The 20,715-nt window shown below is 39.3% G+C and overlaps 1 protein-coding gene across 4 annotated transcripts in view; it reads right to left on the bottom strand.

Moving 5' to 3' along the window:
* Positions 1–3,680: 3,680 nt before the first annotated feature.
* Fam9c (family with sequence similarity 9, member C) overlaps positions 3,681–20,715 on the bottom strand; it is a 19,730-nt gene continuing 2,695 nt past the window's right edge. For all 4 annotated transcript variants that reach the window (XM_087601054.1, XM_087601053.1, XM_087601055.1 and 1 more), the window contains 7 exons: positions 20,328–20,394; positions 20,148–20,182; positions 18,434–18,551; positions 17,434–17,533; positions 15,986–16,084; positions 3,933–4,037; positions 3,681–3,826 (listed from right to left, as the gene is read on the bottom strand). In XM_087601054.1, the coding sequence (XP_087457180.1) occupies positions 3,755–3,826; positions 3,933–4,037; positions 15,986–16,084; positions 17,434–17,533; positions 18,434–18,551; positions 20,148–20,182; positions 20,328–20,394 (596 nt within the window). In that variant the 3' untranslated portion in view covers positions 3,681–3,754. The remainder of the gene's footprint in view (positions 3,827–3,932; positions 4,038–15,985; positions 16,085–17,433; positions 17,534–18,433; positions 18,552–20,147; positions 20,183–20,327; positions 20,395–20,715) is intronic.

The raw sequence follows: 20,715 nt of genomic DNA, 5'->3' as shown, positions 1-20,715 counted from the left end.
GAAGAGACAGTTATGCTAGTGTCCTGTCTACAAGCATCATAGTGTCCACTGCTGACTCTCTTTTGTAGGATGGGTCTGAAATTGGGCCAGTTATTGGTTGGGCAATCCCTCAGTCTCTGCACCAACTTCAACCCAGCGTTTCTTTTAGGAAGGACACATTTTTGGTTGACGGATTTGAGGGTGGGTTGATGTCACCCTCTCTCCCTCCAGTGGATTTTCCACCTGGTTACAGAACATGGCCACTTGTGTCCATATCCCCCTCACACCAATTTATCTCACACCAATTTCCAAAAATAAACAAAGCAAATTGAGATACATGTCTAAGGTTATATTTAAGTGGCAGTGAAATAGAAAAGTGACTGATACTTTTCTCTGGTTTGTGTTTTGCACATGCAAATTCACATCAAACTTTGAAAGCTAACTAGATCCCAAATGTTATTGGAAAAACTATAGACCTGGAGTAGTTCACTGGTAGATCTGAGACACGTGCTACAAGACAGTAGCAATCTTAGGACAAATTCTACTTTAGATTTTTGTCACATTATTCACCCTTGCTGCTGACAGTTTGGAATATCTAGTCATAGAATCCTCAAGCTTATTGAGGTTCTCATCTTTCTAGCTCCTTTGGTTTCATAATGCCTCCTCTATCTTAAGGATTAAGAGTCAGTTTGCTGAATTAGACAAAAGAAAGAGACAAGCACACTGCTGTTTTCCGAATCTTGTCCAGCATTCTATGATGGACTCCTGTTTTTCTGTCCCAGTGGGACCAATGCTGAAGATCCAGGATGCTTAAATTTATGGTGAATGTAGATGATTAGTATGCCAGGACCTCTAATATAAAACTCCAATCGGTGTAGGCTTTCCAGTTCGTGAGACTGAGGTCACTGTCTTATGCACCTCTATATCCAGAAATCATCACCAAACACTTGGCACTGAAAAGGAGTTCAGCATTCCTTGACTGAATAGATGTATTCTCTCTAAAGTGTCCTAACTTGAAATTCTACTCGTTATAAATTCTCTTTCTTTAGACTGAGCCCAGATATGATAGACGTGCTCCACAAAGCAATGCCTATCAATTTTAACAGCATAATAGTATTTAGTTTACTATGGAAATTTTAAGAGTGAAAATATTGAAGCGTCAATCACATTCAGCTGTTGTTTATTGCCAATGATTTGTACTCAAAATTATGCATCCCGTTCATGTGCTGGCCCCAAAGCAGGCCAGACCCATCATAAGTTAGCTTTGCCCACAGCACAATTTGTGCTTTAGAAAATTCTAAATGATAAATAACAAAGACTTTCAATCTTTACCTTTTCTGATCTTTGCAGAAACTTAGCACAAACTCACAAAACTCATGTCTAGGTATAAATGGTACTATTCTTTTCTCTTTTGCTTTTCTCCTTCTAGTTCTGTTTTATTAAAGACACTGTCATAGTTCTTTCTCACTCTCTCTGCATTTTGAGGCTGTTGTAACACAATGTTTTCTTCCTTACACCTAGACCCATGGTATGTATATGATAACTATCACCCCTCCTATGCTGTTCTCTTTTCTGTGCTTTTAGACTTTATAATCAAAAAGTTACTAGGAAATATTTCCTACACAACACATTTCTCAGAGTCGCCCATAGAGTTCATGCTTCCTGTATTAGTAATTTACACATGCTGCTTGAAATGCCTACTGAGAAACACTTCCATCCTCTGCCTCCCTGGCACCTGGTACCTAATAATGACCAGGCCCTTAAAATTAATTAAAATGCTTCTCTCTGGTTCTGAGTATGTTTTAGTATACCATATACACCCAGGATGTCCACACATCTTAGTAATAGATATGAGGCATATATACAGAATATGAATTCTACCAATGTTTTAGGGAAAATGAAGGTTGAGGTTTGCTTCTCCAATTCTAATATCATTTTCTTTAAAACTATTGGCCTGTGAGGAGATCGATTAATGTCTGCTGTTATCTAAAACTCATTCTAACAATATGCAGATTTAATCCATCATGTGTACATATATAATCAATCAGGCATAGCCTATTTATTAAATAAAACACACTCTGCACAAAATGTTAAATCCTCAGAACTTACACTGTGGAAGAAGAGAACCAACCCCACTAGGTGTTGTCTAACCTTCGCAAGTGCATCATTGTACATTTTCATACACTCCCATATAAAAATGATTTTTCAAGAAGAAAGTCAGATATATGATGTATACACAGCCTGACTCTCAAAATCTGGTTCTCCCTTGGGCTATATTAGTGTGTGTCTGAACTGACAGTTTGAAGAAACTGGAATCTGATATCCACCAGCGATGACCTCAGCAACAGATGCACCAGTCCAGGAAATAATGAAGCTTTCACATACAGTTTCTTTGTCTATTTCTTCTTTAATTCCACTCAGGCTCCCAGCCTCTTACGATGCTCTGACCCACATTCAGGGCAAGGCATTCTCCAGTACCTCTCGCCATCTTCCACGTAAATACCTTCACATATATGCCACAGGTGTACATTACTAACTCCCTAACCAATTCTCAGTCCAGTCCTGCTGACAATAGTAATCCATCATGACACATGGCCATTCAGGTACACAGGGAATTTAAAGCACAAATGCCTTATTTGTCCATCAATAACTGGGAGCATAAGAAAAGTATGAGGTATATATATTCATAAAGTACCATTCAGATATCCTAAAAGAATGGAATGCTGCCCTTTAAAAAAAACTGTATGCGGGTTGCGGATTTGGCTCAGTGGTAGAGCACTTGCCTAGCAAGCGCAAGGCCCTGGGTTCGGTCCCCACCTCCGAAAAAAAAAAAAAAAGGAAAACAAAAAAAAAAACTGTATGCAATCTCAGAGCATTACATTAAGGCAAAGAAGCCAGACACTCATCACACATGTTCTTTCACATACATGGAAACAATTTTAGAAGGACCTGAATATAGAACAGTCATTTGAGGGGGCTATAATCAATTGGGCAAAATGCAAGGGAAAACTGGCTAGATAGAATCTTTACAAGGTGGTCCTTGTCATTGTAGATGTGTGCACATATGGGTAAGACAGAATAAGTCTCGTGAATTTGTATGATTAAGGCATATGTACCTATTGTAAAAATAGTCAGGCATAAACTATGCTTCACAGGTCACAATCAAAGTGGAAAGCACATGGAAAGAGGAGTCTACCCTCTCCTTCCTCTGGGACTAATATACCTTTTCAAATAATTCGATAATTTCCTCATTCAAAGAAATAAATTAATTGAAATATCTCAAGTAGATTGTTAAACAATTTCAAGTGTCATTTAACAGCTACGCAAACTAATTACAGGAACATTAGCTATCTGGAAATGCCACAAACCTGCTCCCCTACCTCTATGTCTGCCCTAAGACCTTCATGGGAACTTTTGGTTTTTCTCTTTGTCATCAGTTTTAGCAGTTGGATTTTATTTTCTGTAGGACAAATGTAAGTTGCAGTAGAGAAGCTTTATAGGACCACTGAGTTAATTCTACTGTGTGCTACCAAATCTATCTAAGAGTGTTACTGTCAGCTTCTCTGATTCTGACCAGGGGCCTGATAATTCAATATTTACCACCTTGTAATGTCTGCAATTCACCAAACCGCTCAGAGCTCACTTGATGGTTAAGGGACATGGAGTGTCGCGTATACCAAACGAAAGAATGACAAATGAGATGATGGGCCAATTTATATTATAATTTTTGGTAGTGTAAGGCATGTTTTGTGCATGTCACATGACATGATCACAGCTAATCTTCTTCATTATCCTCGGAGAACAAAGAATGAAGACATGATTCGATAGCTGCCAAGTCCTGTTGTTGCTGTTTTAAAGAGAGATATCATAATTATTATAAGCATCTCCTCAAGGAAGACATTCAACACATTGACAAGATACCTGCTTTTCAGTATTCAGTATATACTACATACATTTTCTGTCGCAAGTTTCTTCTTCAGGCTTTGCATTTCATTTTCCAATTTGTTTTGCTCAATAGCATCAAGAACTTTTTGCTCATCCTCAAGGACTTGGACATTCTAAAACAAACAAAGTTTACATCAATTGAAAAAATCTCCTATTCATGTAACATTCAAAACTTGCACGGATCAAAACTTTCACATTTTAAGTCAGTGGATGCTTATTAGGAATGCCAAAAATGATGACATTTAGCCACATTTCCATGTGCTATAAAGGAATTAAGTGGGAGGCAGCTTCCTGCCCTCAGCCACTAGCTGCACCCTAACCCCTAAGTCCATTGCCCCACCAACGCCCTTCAACCTCATCAGACCTGCGGATTCGGAACCGCTGAGGTTAGTATAAGTGCCTGCATTTGTCTTACCTGCCCGCTGAGTCCTTTGGTACAGCCCAGCTGCCCTGAACAGTCTGCTGTCGACACATGCTGAAACCTCATCTGTCCACCCAACTCTCCACCCACCTTCATCAGAACTGCTGATTCTAAACCATAGAGTTTAGATTCAATTCCTGTACCTACTTCCCCTACCTGCTGAGTCCTCTTAGGCAAGCCTAGCTGCCCTGAGTGACTTTCTGCCCCCCAGACCTCCACCGACCAACCACTTCTCTACCTGCCTCTCTCTCCACTTCCAATTGCCACCCCAGGTTCCTCAGAGGTACACCCAACTGATGGGAGACTTGTACGGCCCCCTGAGTATCATTGTCCAAACCAGTAATATCCACAAGGGGCCTGCCACTCTAGGGTCATTGAGTTTAGGCATCCCCCCAATACCTACACAACAGATGGCCAAATGCCCATTAAAGAACACAATCAATAGACACATAGACAGGGCAATATGACAGCTACAGAGCACAGATCTTCTACTATAGTAAGCCCTAGGTATCCTGCACTAGAAATCTGACTAGAAATCTAAGCACTAGAAAATGACTTTAATCCAATCTCATAAAGATGATAGTGACCTTTACAGAGAAATTGAAGGAATCCCTTAAAGAAATACAAAAATACAATCAAAGAAGTGCAGATCTTTAAGAGGAAACAAATAAATCACTTAAAGAAATACATGAAAATATAGTTTAAAAGGTGAGGGTAATAAATAAAAGTGTCCAAGAACTGAAATGGAAATACAAGTTATGAAGAAAACACAAACTATGGGAATCCTGGAGATGGAAAATCAAGAGAGAGAAGATAAACAAGAGATACAAGCATCACCAGCCAAATACAGGCGATGGAAGGCAGAATCTGAGGCAGAGAAGATACAATGGAAGAAATTGATACACCAATCAAGAAACTTCCTGATATGAAATATGCAGGAACTCTGTGCAACCAGGAGAAGACATATCCTAAGAATAATAGGAATAGAAGAAGGTAAAGAGTCTAAGCTCCAAGGACCAGAAAATATTCTCAACAAAATCATAGAAGAAAACTTTCCAAAACAAAAGAAAGAGATGCCTATAAAAATACGAGTAGCTTGCAGAACGCAAGACTGGACCAGAAAAGAAAATGTTCCTGCCACATAGTAGTCAAAACACAAAATCTACAGAACAAAGAAAGAATATTAAAAGGAGCAAGGCAAAAATCCAGGTAACATACGAAGGCATACCTATCAGAATTACTCCTGACTTCACAGTAGAGTGTCTCAAAGCTAGAAGGGCCTGAAGAGATAGATATCTTGCAACGTCTAGAAAACCACAGATGCCAACCTAGACTACTATATCCAGAAAAACTCTCAAAAACCACAGATGGAGAACCTAAGAAATTTCAAGAAAAATTCAATTTTAAACAATATCTATTCACAAATCCAGTCCTACTTATAATACCAGAAGGAAAACTTCAAACCAATGAACATCACAAACACAGGAAATCTGTATTTCCATCCCAGTCAAAACAATGGAAGCCCACCTCCACATACAGTCAGAGCACCAACATCAAAATAACAGGAATTAACAATCACTGGTCTTTAATACTGTCGACATCAATGGACTCAATTCACCAATAAAAAGACACAGGCTAACAGAATGGATGCAAAGGCATGATCCAAACTTCCACTGCCTACAAGGAATATACTTCAGCAATAAAGGTAGATATTACCTCACAGGAAAGTGATGAAAAAATGTTTTCTGTGCAAATGGACCCAAGAAGCGAGCTAGAGCATCCATTCTAAAATCTAGTAGAGTAGACTTTCAACGAAAATTAATCAAGAGAGACAAAGAAGGACACCTGATAGCAATAAAAAAAACCTAGCACGATAATGTCAATTCTGAACATCCAAGCCAAAAACTCAAGGGTACCCATATTTGTGAAAGAAATGCTAAAACTTAAAACACACATGGAAATCCACACGTTAACAGTGGGAGACTTCAACACCCCACTCTCACCAATCCATATGCCATCCAGAGAAAAAGTAAGCAGAAATAATGAAAGAATCCAACTATATGAATCAAATGGTCCTAACAGATACATACAGATCATTTCACCCCAAAACAAAAGATCTCTCTCAACTGCTTGTGAAGTCTTCTGCAAAATTAAACCTATGTTCCATTACAAAGCTAGCTCGAACAGATACAAGAAAACTGAAATAACACCTTGTATCTTATAAGACCACTATAGATAAAAGGTGGGCTTCAACAACAACAGAAATTAGAGAATGCCTGTACACTCTTGGAAAAGAAATACCTCTCAACTTCACAATCTCTGAGTCAAGGAAGAAATAAAGAAATGAAAGGCTTCCAGAATTCAATGAAAATTAGGGCACTACATACCGAGAGCTGCACTAAGAGGAAAGTTCATAGCACTAAGTGCCTCTGAATAAAAACTGGAAAGTTCTCATGCCAGCAATCTAAAAGAACATCTTTAGTCTCTACAAAAGAAGAATATGAAGAAGATGGAGAGGAAGAGGAACTAGAAGTAGCAGAAGTAGAAGTAGAAGGAAAAGGAAGAGAGGTGGCAACAGCGGTGGAGGCAGCAGCAAAAGCAGAAACAGAAGCAGAAGAAGCAGAACCAGCAGAAGAAGCAGTAGAAGCAGAAGCAACAGAAGCAGCAGTAGAAGCAGAAGAAGCAGAAGAAGCAGGAGAGGAAGAAGCAGGAGCAGGAGAGGAAGAAGCAGAAGTGGAAGCAGAAACAGGAGAGGCAGAGGCAGAGGCAGAGGCAGAGGCAGAGGCAGAGGCAGAGGCAGAGGCAGAGGCAGGAGCAGGAGGAGGAGGAGCAGGAGCAGGAGCAGGAGGAGGAGGAGGAGGAGGAGGAGGAGCAACAACAGCAGCAGCAGCAGCAATATCAGCAGCAGCAGCAGCAGCAGTAGCAGTAGTCGCCGATGCAAGCACACTGAAATGTAGTAGAAGGCAGGGCATAGACAAAAGTGGGTCTGAAACCAATCAATTTTTGGACCTGGTTCTTTGAGAAAATCAGCAAGGTAGACAAACACTTAAGCACACTAACTAAAGACAGAGGGACACTATCCAAATAAACAATATCAGAAATGGACAGGGAGACATAAAAACGAAGAGAGGGAAATTCAAACAATAATTAGGTCTTACAACAAAAGGTGGTACTCCACAAATTTGGAAAGTCTTGATGATATGGATGGTTTTCTAGATAGATAACACTTAGAAAAGTTCAACCAGGATCAGGTAAATAATTTAAACAGTGCTACAACACCTAAGGAACTACAGGAGTGATTAAAGTCTTAAAAGAAAACTCAGGGCCAGATTATTTTGGCACAGAATGCTACCAGATTTCCATTTTTGTTTTATTTATTTCTTTTATTAGACTTTTTAAAATTTATGTTTCAAATGTTATTTCCTTTCTCAGTTTCCTGGACGTAAGCCCCCTATCTCATCCCACTACCCATCTTCTATAAGTATGTTACCCTTTCCATCCACAACCCTTCCAGCCCCACTGACATTCACCTATACTGGGGGTGGGGGGGGGTCCAGCATTCGCAGGACCAAGGGCTTCTTCTTCCATTGGTGTCCATAAGGCAATTCTTTGCTACAAATGCAGCTGGAGCTATGGGTCAGTCCTTGTATAGTCTATGGGTAGTAGTTTAGTCCCTGGGAGCTCTGGTTGGTTGGCATTGTTGTTCTTATGTAGTTACAACCCCTTCAGTTCTTTAAATCTTTTAACTAGTTACTCCAATGGGGATCCTGTTCTGAATTCAATGGTTTGCTGCTAGCTTTTGCCTCTCTATTGGACACGCTCTTGCTGTCCCTCTCAGGTGATAGTTATATCCAGCTCCTGTCAGCATGCACTTCTCAGCTTCATCAGTCTTATCTAGCTTTGGTGGCTGAATGTGTGTATGTGTATATATATGTATATATGTATATATATATATATGTGTGTGTATATGTATGTATAAACATATATATATATACACACACACATATATGTATACATACATACACATACATACATACATACATACATATATATATATATATATATATATATATATATATGGTATATATACCCATGTCGGGCAGACTTTGAATGGCTGAGTTGAATAACCCTATTAAATACTGGGGCACAGAGCTAAACAAAGAATTCTCAGCTGAGCAATATGGAATGGCTGAGAAGTACCAAAAGAAATGCTCAACATCCTTAGTCATCAAGAAATGCAAATCAAAACATCTCTGATATTCTACCTCACGCCAGTCAGAATGGTTAAGTTCAAAAACTCAGGTGACAGCTGATGCTGTTGAGGATGTGGAGAAAGATGAACACTCCTCCATTTTTGATGGGATTGCAAGCTGGTGCAACCACTCTGGAAATCAGTCTGGAGGTTCCTCAGAAAATTGCACATTGCACAACCCGAGGACCCAGCTATACCATTCCTGTGCATATCCCTAAAATATCCCTAAATGATGCTACAACATACAACAAAGACACACACTCCACTATGTTCATAGTAGCCTTATTTATAATAGCCAGACAGGAAAGAACCCAGATGCCCTTCAACAGAAGAATGGATACAGAGAATGTGGGATACCTACACAATGGAGTACTACTCAGCTATCAAAAACAATGACGTCATGAAATTCATAGGCAAATGTATTGAACTAGAAAATATCATCCTGAGTAAGGAAACCCAATCACAGAAGAACAGACATGGTATGTAGTCACTGATAGATGGATATTAGACCAAAAGCTCAAATTACGCAAGATACCATCCACAGACCACTTGAAGCTCAAGAAGAAGGACGACCAACGTGTGGATGCTTCACTCCTTCTCAAAAGGGGGAACAAAGGTATTCATAGGAGGGGATTTGGAGGACACAAGACTTTCAAAGAAGAGTTAACACCAAAACTCTTTGAAATATTCCACAAACTAGATATAGAAGGAATACTGCCAAACTCATTCTGTGAGGCCAAAGTCACCCAGTTACCTAGCCCACACAAAGGCTCAAGGATGGAAGAGTATTTCTGACTAATTTCTCTTATGAACGCTGATGCAAAATTACTGAATAAAATACTTCCAAGCAGAGTATCAAAACATCATCCACCATGGGCTTCATCCCAGGCATTTGGGAAGGTTCAGTATAAGAAAACCCATCAATGTAGTCCACCATAAAAGCAAATTATAAGAAAAGAATCATGATCCTTTCATTAGATGATAAAAATGCCCTTGACAAAATCTAACACCCATTCATGTTAAAAGTCTTAGAGTGATCAGAGATACAAGGCACAGACCTAAAAATAATAAAAGCAATACACAGAAACTGAATAGCCAATGTAAAATTAAGTGGAGAGAAACATAAAGCAATTCCACTACAATCAGGACAAGACAAGGCTGCCCCCTTTCTCCCTATCTATTTGATTTAATACTTGGACTTCTAGCTATAGCAATAAGAAAACCAAAACAAGATTTCAAAGGGATACAGATTGGAAAGAAAAGAGTCAAAGTATTTGCAGATGATATGATACTGTACAAAGCAAACCTCAAAGTTCTACCATAGTATATCTGAGAAACACTTTCGGCAAAAGGGTTGGATACAAAATTAACTCAAAGGAAAAGGAAAACTCAGTAGCCCTCCATCATACAAATGATAAGTGGGCTGAGAAAGAAATTAGGGAGATAGCACCCTTTAATATAGCCATGAATAGTATAAAATAACTTGGTGTAACTTTGACCAAGCAATTGAAAAGTCTGCTGTGACAAAAACTTTAGGCTCTAAAGAAAGAAACTGAGGAAGGTATCTGAAGATAGAAAGATCTCTTATGCTATGGGTAGGTAGGATTAACATAGCGAAAATGGACATCTTACCAAAAGAAATGTTCAGATTCAACGCAAATCCTATCGACATTCCAACGCAATTCTTTACATACCTTGAAGAGCAAATCTCAACTTCATATGGAAAAAGAGAAGACCCAGGATAGCTAAAGCAATCATGGACACTAAAAAGTTTGGGGAAGTATCAGCATCTCTGACCTCAAACTGTACTACAGAGCAATAGCAATAAATACTGCATCACATTGATATAGGAACAGACAGGTTGTTCAATAAAATCGAATTGAAGAACTCTGAAATGAATCCACACACCTACTGACACTTGATTTTTACAAAGAAGGAAAAAACCACACAGTGGGGAAAAGAGGGCAACTCCAATAAATGGTGTCTGTCTAATTAGATACCAATATGTAATAGAATGCAAATAGATCCATAGCTATCACCCTGACCAAAACTCAATTTCAAATGGATCAAATACTTTTAGGTAGAACCTGGCAAAGTAATAGAACAGAAATTGGAAAATAGCTTTGAAATCATTGTTACAGGAGACACTTCACTGCACAGAATGCCAAAGGCTTAGGTCCTAAGATCAACAATAGAAGAATGGAACTTACTGAAACTGCAAAGCTTCAGCAAGGCAAAAGACACTTTCGATAGGACGAAAAGGCAACCTACAGATCAGCAAGGATCTTCACCAGCCCTACATCTGACACAGGACTAATATCAAAAATTTAGAAAGATCTCAAGAAGTTAGACACCAACAACCCAAAAGGCCAATTAAAAATGGGGTTTAGACTTAGAGAATTCTCAACAGGGGAACCAAAAATAGCCAAGAAAAACTTAAAGAAATGTTCAACATCCTTAGTCATAAGGGAAATGCCAATCAAAGTGATCCTGAGATTCCACCTTACAACTGTGGCAAAGGCTAAGTAAGATCAAAACTCAAGTAGCAGCACATGCTGGAGTATGTGGACAAGGGGAACACTCCCCCATTGTTGGTGGGATTGCAAATTTGTACAGTGACTTTGGAAATCAATTTGACAGTCTGTCATAAAACTGGGAATCCATTTATTTTGAGACCAAGCTATAATGCTCCTGGGCATATACTCAAAACACGCCCCACTATCCTGTAGGGACACTTGCTCAACTATGTTCATAGTAGCTTTAGATATAATAGCCAGAAATGAGAAGCCACCTAGATGGCTCTCTAATGAATGAATAATGGATAAATAAAACGTGGTATATCTACACAATGGAAAATTAATCAACAATCAGAAACAAAGACATCAAGTATTTGGCAGGCAAATGTGTGGAACTTGAGAATATCACCTGAGTGAGGTAACCCCTAGCTACACAGACTTATAAGTATACACACTTACTTAAAGTATACAGAAAACCTATAGAGACCCTATCCAGAGGTTAGGCAAGGCCACCCTATAGGGATGGGGCCATACACCCTTTGAAAAATTTTGAAACAGAATTGCTCCTGTCTAAAGGAAATACAGGAACAACGAGTGGATCAGACTGAAGGAAAGGACATCCAGAGACTGCCCCACCTAGGGATGCATCCATATGCATCCACCAAACCCAGTCACTTGCTGATGCCAAGAAGTGCTTGCTGACAGGAGCCTGATATGGATGTCTCTCTCATAAGAGGCTCTGTCAGAGCCTTAACTGTAAAGATATGGCTGCTTGCAGCCAACCGTAGGACTGAGCATGGGAACCACAATTGAGGAGTTATGGGAAGGACTGAAGGAGCTGAAGGGTTTTGCAACCCCATAGGAAGAACAACAATATCAAACAGCCAGACACCCCACTCCCCCGAGCTCTCAGGAAATAAACCATCAACTAAACAATACACATGGAGGGACCTGTGGCTCCAGCTGCATATGTAGCACAGGATGGCCTTGTCTGGCATCAATGGGAGAAGACGCCCTGGGTCCTGTGATGGTTTGATGCCCCAGTGTAGGGGAATTATTGGGTGGTGGATAGGAGTGGGTCACTGTGTGTGTGTGTGGGGGGGGAGCACCCTAGTGGAGGCAGGGGAATGGGTGATGGAATAGGGGTAGAGGGTTGGAAGGAAAAGCAGGAAGGGGGATAACATTTGAAATGTATATAAACAAAAGAACCAATACAAAATTATACATTAGGCATAAAATCCAGGATAGCTATGCTACAAGCCACAGACCCCAAAAGTGGGTAATAAAGAGGTCCCAAGTGAGGATGTATGAATCTCATTCAAAAGGAGAAACTAAATAGTAACCTGAATTGGATAGAGAGAGGGACCAGAGTAGGAGAAGAGGGTTACAGGGATGCAAGGCAACCAGGTGTGAGGAGAAGCTGGGTGAGAAAAGCCTGGAAGTGAGAATGGAAACCAAGGCATAGGGGCATCTCTGCTGACTAGGTAGAAGCCTGGGACAGGAGAGGACAGGGAGAGCCTACTGGGTTGGTACTAACATAGATTCCTACTAGAGGGGCATATAATGAATGAATAGACCACCTCCTGTAGCAAGACAGGAGTTTCAGAGGAGGAAGAAGGATATCAACCCACCCACAAAACCTTAAACCAAAATTTGTCGCGCATACAAGATGTCCAGGATCTACTAACCTGTGACTGCCACAACTTGAGACCCAGCCCCCACATGAGAGAGTTAACCCCTGACACTAGTAATGATCCTCTGCTATGCTTACAAGCGGGAAACTAGCAGAACTGTTTCCCGAGAGGTTTCATCTAGCAGTTGACTGAAATCGATGCAGAGTCCCACAGTCAAACAAGAGGCAGGACCCCAGTAGTCTTGTGGAGGAGTTGGGGATAGAAGTGAGCAAGTCTGAGTTGTCAAGGATACCACAAGAAGACACCCAGAGTCAAATAACCCGTGACTGTGCGGGCTCACAGAGACTGAACCAGCAACCAGGGAGCACGCAGGAGTGGAACCTAGGTTCCCTACACATTTGAAGCAAACCTGCAGCTCAGTATTCATGTGGTTCCCACAACAAGTGGAATGGGGCTCTCTTATTCTCTGTTCCTTCCATTGGATCCCCTTTCCCCTACCTGATATGCATGGCTGGGCCTCATTGGGAGAGGATGTGCCTACTCCTGCTGGGAACATGAGATGGTGAGTGAGGAGTGCAAATCAAAAGGAAGCAGACAGAGAAAGGAACCCAGGCCTATAGCATGAAATAGAGAATCCTCTGCCCTGCTCCAAGTACTGGCTTATGATGAAAGAAAGAACATATAACATGATTTCCATTTCCATTCCATAGAAATGGTAGACACTTTGCCTCATGAGCATTCAAGTTGCACAGTACATCACTTAATTATTTTTTTTTCTATTCAGCCAAAGAACAGTGATGTGATGGACACCATGGGTTGCTAACCGTGGCACGTGTGCCTGGAACAACTGAAATATAACTGCATATTTTCTGCCATATTCCTAGAATATGGTTTAGCATATAAACAAGAATAATATAAAGAAGTTTAAAATTGGTTTGGAACTAGCGGGTAAAAAACATAAGCAAAGCAGGGAAACAGAGTTGGGGATGGCTTCATAGGAACCTACTATCCTGGAGGCATGGAAGCAAAGACAGCCAAAAGCAGCTTTGATTTGAAGGAGGGGGAAGTTTCTGAGGAGGGCACTGCAAGTTCTAGAGGTAAAAAAGGGAGGCTGATACTTTATGCCTTTACAGTGCGACATGAGAGGTGGGGACTTTTAAGTGAAGTTGGGATTGAAACAGGGAACTCAGAAAAGACTTCCTAGTACTACTAGCAAGAAACATTTAAGGTCCTGGGATAGTTCATCAGCTGAGGAAGTTTAATGAAGAAAGGAAAGTACAGAGGACATAACCAACCCTATAGGTAATGTGGGGAAAGGAACATCAAGCAGCCACTGTAGAAGGTTTGGTAATAAGTTCCCAATCTAGTGGTCACATTTAACAGTGACATTTAGAAGAAAGTATTGGGTAACTTTTTCTTTACACCGTGTGAAGTTGTGTCAATATTTTCAACTGTTAATTCTGTACCTGCAGAGAGCTAATTGCTGGCAGGATTCTGGTATTGTCATTTCTATGGCCCATCACTGGGGATTTTCTATTTCCTAAATATCCATCCTTCCTCACCTGTCTAAAGGCAAACTAGAATTGCATCACTCTTTGTCTAGCTGCTGATTGTCCGTAATAAGGGGCTGATGGCCTACAGCTGGGCAGGAAGCAGGAGATAGTTCTTCTGGGCAGAGGGAGGGATGCTGAGAGAAGAAAACAGAAGTGGGAAATTTTGGAGTGGACATGGAGGGAACAGCAGGGACCACAGAAGGACAGAGAAGGTTATACAGCTACCCACGTGGCTGGTTGTAGGCTAGATGGTCAGGTTAAGTTTGATGAGCTATCTGGGTGAATACCCAGAAAAAGGCCTAAGCTGTAAACTCTATAGAAGACTTTGTGTCTTTATTTATTCTGATGGTGCATCTGAGAAAGTCCAGCTACAGGAAACCCCTTCTGTTTAGATCCTCAAGAAAATGTTTCTCGGGCTCAGTAGAGCTACATGCCCTCCAACTTTAAACTCTCTTTAAACACCTGGTCTGGTTATAGGGAGCACTCAAGCTCTTAAAAGGATTTGGTAACTGCCACTTTATTAAGGTAGCATCAATTAGTTTGGGAGGACATACTTCGGGTATGTTTGAATAACTGGAAATAGAGGGGGAATGTGGATCTGGGAAGAGGAAAGGTAGTGGGTGTAGAGCTGGAAGGAGTGGAGAGAGGGGAAACTGTGACTTGGATGTATTTTATAGGAGCATAACCTATTTTCAATGTAAAAAGAGAAAATTAACAAGATATTAGGACATGGAATACCAAAGTGAATTTTAAAATACTATATATATAGAAATAGATATAGCTATAGATATGAACACACACATATAATACTATATATATATATATATATATTCGCAAAAAGTATAATCTACAAGATGAAAGAAAGCACCCCTTAAAACCCGTGAATACTGTAGCTTGACATCAGCTCCACAAAGGATAGTTGGTCCAAGTGCATAATTCTCTTTTCACTAAAGGTCAATTCTCTGCATTCTCTGCATTCTTTGTTCATTCTATTAGGTATTTCAGCCATCTCTAATGGCTGTAAGTTTTAACATAGAGCCACCTTTGGACAAGATTAATTCTAATAGTAAAAGTCCCATAGCCTTCTCACATACTTCACTACAAAATAAAAGTGGCCGTAATGTGCCTGGTGTGGTGGCACACACCAGCAATCCCTGCACTCTGGAGGCAGGGGCACTCAGATTGCTATGTAATTCAAGGCCAGCCGGGCCTACCTAGCTGGACCCTGCCTCAAACAAAGAAGAAACAAACAGAACAGAAAAATTCATTTGTTGTTTACCCTTGCCTATTTTACACTCAAGAAAACTGCCCATACTAAACAAGCAAAAGAAAACCACAAATTATTTATAAAATGGCTAATTTCCACTCTTTATTTATCAACTTCAGCATAAAGACATCACAGAGTATAAGTTCTCCACAGTGTGTTTAGCTCTAGGTGAAGTCCAAATTTTACATTTCCTGATTTAAATGACTCATAAAACTAGATAAGTTTTCAAATTAAATATGCCCTTTGCAATCATGGATAATCTTGGAAAGCATTCAAAATAGAAAATGATCAAACATCGAAGGAGAATTTAATAGCTTCCCCCTCCCCCCATAGATTCAGAATTACCAGTCTGTCTCCTGCTTCTACCTACATACTGTGTCGTAAGGAAATGATTTCTTAGCAGCTACAATAAACAGACCTTTAGAAACTGATCAGATACAGTTTTTGCTTCATCAATGGTCGCTCTCTGCGCCATCATAGCATTGTACATAGTCCCTGCACGTTGGTTGGATGAATTCTAAAATATAAAAGAAAGAGGTGACAAAATGCAAGAAAATTGAATATTTACAATCCCAACTGCATTATCTTTGAGGTAACACACATTAATCACTGCCGGTATTTTCTACTTTAAATATTATGTTCAATTTTAAATGATGTTAGAGAGTTCAGATAAATGTTCTTCAACAGCTTTTGACTAAGATAGTCTTTTTGTCACCAACATTCAAATTGTAAGTACTCTTCATGTTGAAGTCAAAAGAGGATCCTTCCAATATGTGAATTCCTACATCACAGGAATATAAATAGAAAGAACATAATGCTTGTTGTCTAGCATTCAGTGAGTATTAAATGTTGCACATTTCAACATGTCCTTAGACGAAATTTCCAAATACAGCCCTTTCTGTTCCTTGACCTTGTCTCCAGCTGCAACCTAGGCATAACCCATGCTGGCCCTCAAAGTCATCCCCTACATATCTTCATCCACATCTATTAAGTATGAAAAAAAAAAAAGCACACAGCAACCAGTTATCGGATGCTGTTTTAGAGCATTTTAGTAAATATATGAAGACTGAACTTGTTTGATATTTAACCCATTCTATAAGTTGGAAACATTTCTATCCCCACTTTCACCTCTTAGGAAAGTGAGTCATGGAGATAACTAGTTAAACTATGGGTAGATTCCAAGAAGAGTTCCAGAGCCCAGATTCATGACCATAAACAGGGACTGTTTGCTCATTTTCTCAGCACCGAGGCTCTTTCCTGCCTTTGAGGATCATTCTCTTTAGTACTATAGCTCAGTCCTCCGTCAAAATATAAGAGGCCTTAAAAAGAACATTCCCTGATGTCTAACTCCCAATTTCCGTGTCCTGTTCTCAGTTTCAGAGTACATATTATTATCAGGGATTAATACTGTTCTTGCCTACAAGCAGCTTTTCTTCCCCATCCCTGTCTGGGCATGTCAGAATACTAACTACTCAAAGATAACCCCTCCTCTGCTCTGCCACAGCAGCTACATTGTCCACTCTCACGATTATCTACCGTTGTGTCATTAAATAATGCTGGGCACTCCTAACTACTGGTGATATGTATCTCACTAGGCTCTCTCAGAAGAAAGAGAGGAAGAGCTGCAAGTCTTCAATCAGGACATGCTGTGTTGGCCAGCCTGATTCCTAACCAACCATTTTCACATGCCACCAGAGAAAAAGAACCAAGCCAGAAAGCATGGTCTTATAGGCCCACCACCACCTCATACATCAGCCCTCTTAATCCTCCAAGATCCTATAGTGGACTCTCTTTCTTGAATAGTTGTATGCATTACTACCACTGTAGACTTTGTCACAATACTTTGGTTACAAGCCTGATACCCACAACAAAACTGTCTTCTTCTTGTCCGACTTTCATCACATCCTTTTCCCATTGTTGGAACAAAGGCTCAAACATCTTAGAATATTTGGAACGAAGCATCTTCCTGTAAAACATAATAATAAGCACAGGGTCCTTTAGTATGAGGGTAAGACAGATTACACATTCTCAAATTAAAAAAAAATATTCGGCATAATTAATACAACCAAAGGAGAAGAGAAAAATAATTGAAATAATCTAGTGGGAGAGAGAAAAGTGGTGTCACATGGCCCCATTATAAAATTTTGTACTCCTAAGTTACTATAAGACAGGATATGTCACATGCCTTCCCTCTTGAACGGCAAGGATTCGTTGCGATATAACTTTCCCGTAATTGTTTATTTGACCTCTCTCTAATACACTATGCGTTCCTCTTGCTAGATAACATAGATTCTGATAGAGCCAGTTGATTTATTGCAAGTAACATACACCTTCCTCCTCAAGGACTGCCATAAGAGAACTCTTCAGCGGATTTGTCTTCTCCCATTCTCACAATGATTTTCCCAAAAGAATGGCAATTGCAATTTGAGACTGGTTCAAATTATTTGTAAGATTGTCACTACAATTTAAGATTCATAGTTACGATATATTAAAACTGTCTACACAAGCTGACTATTATTTGCTGTCCTATGCACAATGCTTTGGTGCTGAACCTGCACGCATGCAGCCAGCCAATTACAACGCGTAAGCATCAATGAATTGTACAGTAATAGAGTGATGTCGTTCGTTATTTAAAAGGCAAGAAGCAGACTGTACTCACTGTATTCTGCATCACATATCTCAATTCTGCAAAACTGAGGATCTAACACTAATAAAAATTTCTGTTCAGAGGAAAATCAAGGTGATGGCAATTTTCAGTGCTGTTTCAAAATCCATGCACAGTGATCATGGAATCTGCATTCATTTGCAGTAACAAAGAGTAAGACATTGCACAAGTTTTGTAATTCAAAGAAGTCAGCTACTTTACCTTTCCCTTTGTTGTGTTTTAAAAATACGCACAAGCTTTTCATTCAGGGTGTCGATAGAAGTTTTTACATCTTGGCAATACTGTTTTCTCTTTGCAAGGTGAGACTTTTTAGGGTCACCTATACATGAAATAAAAATTTCTTAGAAGATGAAACTGGAAGTTACTTTGTTCCCATTCATTCAAATAGACATGGGATATGGTATTTGAGCAATAATGCAAAAATATTAAAAATTTGTACAATCGGCATCATTCCAAAAAACAAACTTTTCTGACATTTTTATGAACACTTCCATTTCCCTTTATCCTTTCTATTCAACTAAATCATAAATATGATATACATATATATAAATATCTTATATATTATATGTATTATATAAGTATATTCAATTTAAGATTAATTTAAAAATATCTTAATTTACAGAAGAGAGAGGTCCAAGGCAAAATGCCTTTTTATTTTATAACATGTATATAAAGTTGTTCAAAGAAAAACTTTAATTTTCTCCTCAGAATCAGTTAATACAAAGGAATATAAATACTTAGTAAATATTCTTCTTTCCAAACAATATTCTTAGGATGGGAAATTGTGACAACACATTTGATAAAATGCAAGTATATTTTATTTTAAGCACTGCTAAAAACATACAAGTAAATATACAATATGAAAGTTTTACGCACTCTGGCATATGATATCTAGGCACTGTACTTTACTAAAAATGACATCATCTTGGGGATAAAACAGATTAAATAACAAACATTTAAATTCTTTATCTTAGACTTCATAATGCATGCTTACCCATAAGTGCTGGAATTCATAATATTTCACTACTAGAAATGCTGTACTTGTAATATGAATTTATATCAAGGAAATATGGGCCACAGCTATTTTTAGAACGTACAGATCAAATCATCCCTGCAATGATACAGATATTTTATCTATCCAGTAACAATTTCTGTGACTCTTTCTGATACAAGCTCCTTGTCAGCACCAAGACAACAAAAGCTTTTCAAGATTCTTGCTTGTATGAGTTGTCTCTAGAGACAGGTCAAAAATCAGTGAGGAGTCTTAGTAGTGTTTTCTCTAGACAGGTGTCCAAAATTTAGTCACTTTGTAAAAATGTAGGTCAATTCATGAAGCAGAGCTAATAGTTAAGAATCAAGTATAAAATGTTCCAGGTTAAGGATCCAACCTCATACTTGTCACTGGGGAGAAACAACAGCACCACCAAATACACCAAGGAACTTTTTAGTTTGCTATTAAATAGCTGACTCGGAGTTAGTTAGAGCTGTATGGAAAGACTCCCATAGGCACTGTTATTCTAGGAAAAACTATCAAAAGCCCAGAAAAATTAATTAATTCAGAGCATGAAAAGAGCATGTTGAAACTAATAAATAGAATAGACAGTAGTTTAAAAATTGACATAATCTCACCCAATCCATCCAGGAAAACAAGGCACACCCTACTCAATTTCTACTGTACAATACACCCATACCTCGGCATTGTTAAAACTAATTCCGTTTACACATCACGATTTTAAAAAACAAAGAAATGTATACAAAAATAAAGGAGACCCTATACATAAACAAAGCAATCCAATGTATGTGAAGGAGACATCAAACAAGAGTCCTGTAGGTCAGTGACTCACTTATAACCAAGTAAATTTTAATGATTGAAAAACAGCGCTTCTGAATGACTAGTGTCTTCTAAAAAACGTACCGTGAAGTTCTCGTGTCATCTTCAGAGCAGACCCCCTATGAGAAACAAATTTTTTAAATGAGTTTTTGAAAATTCAGTTCACTTACGGAAATAAGTATTGTGCTTTGCAGTGTTTTACAAAGAATAGTTGAATTTTCTGAAACTACCTTACAATGACAAACAAGACTTCACATAGATTACCTTGCCTGCTGATCGTCTTGGTCTGATGAAGAACTGTCCTCATCACTGATCTCAATCACATGCTTTTCTGCTTCAGTGAAACAAAAACAAGGGGGGAGGATACAAGGAATAAGCTGAATCCTAGACAAGAAAAATATTTTTAAATCCCATTTGAGATAAAAAAAAAAAAGGCACATGGCTGGGAATCTCTAAATCAAAATCTGTCTCTGTGTCTCTCTGTCTCTGTCTCTCCCTCTCCCTCCCTCCCACTCTCCCCTCCCTCCCTCTCCCCTTCCCTCTCCGTGTCCCTCCCCCTCCCCTTCCTTCTCCCTCTTACCCTCCCTCTCCCTCCTCCCTCCCTCTCCCTCCCTCTCTTTGTCTCTGTCCCTCCCTCCCTCTCTCTCCCCTT

Source organism: Rattus norvegicus, chromosome X, assembly GCF_021556685.1.
Source record: "Rattus norvegicus strain SHRSP/BbbUtx chromosome X, alternate assembly SHRSP_T2T, whole genome shotgun sequence".
In the NCBI taxonomy this organism is placed as follows: Eukaryota; Metazoa; Chordata; class Mammalia; order Rodentia; family Muridae; genus Rattus; species Rattus norvegicus.
This window is presented reverse-complemented; position numbering and strand designations above follow the sequence as displayed.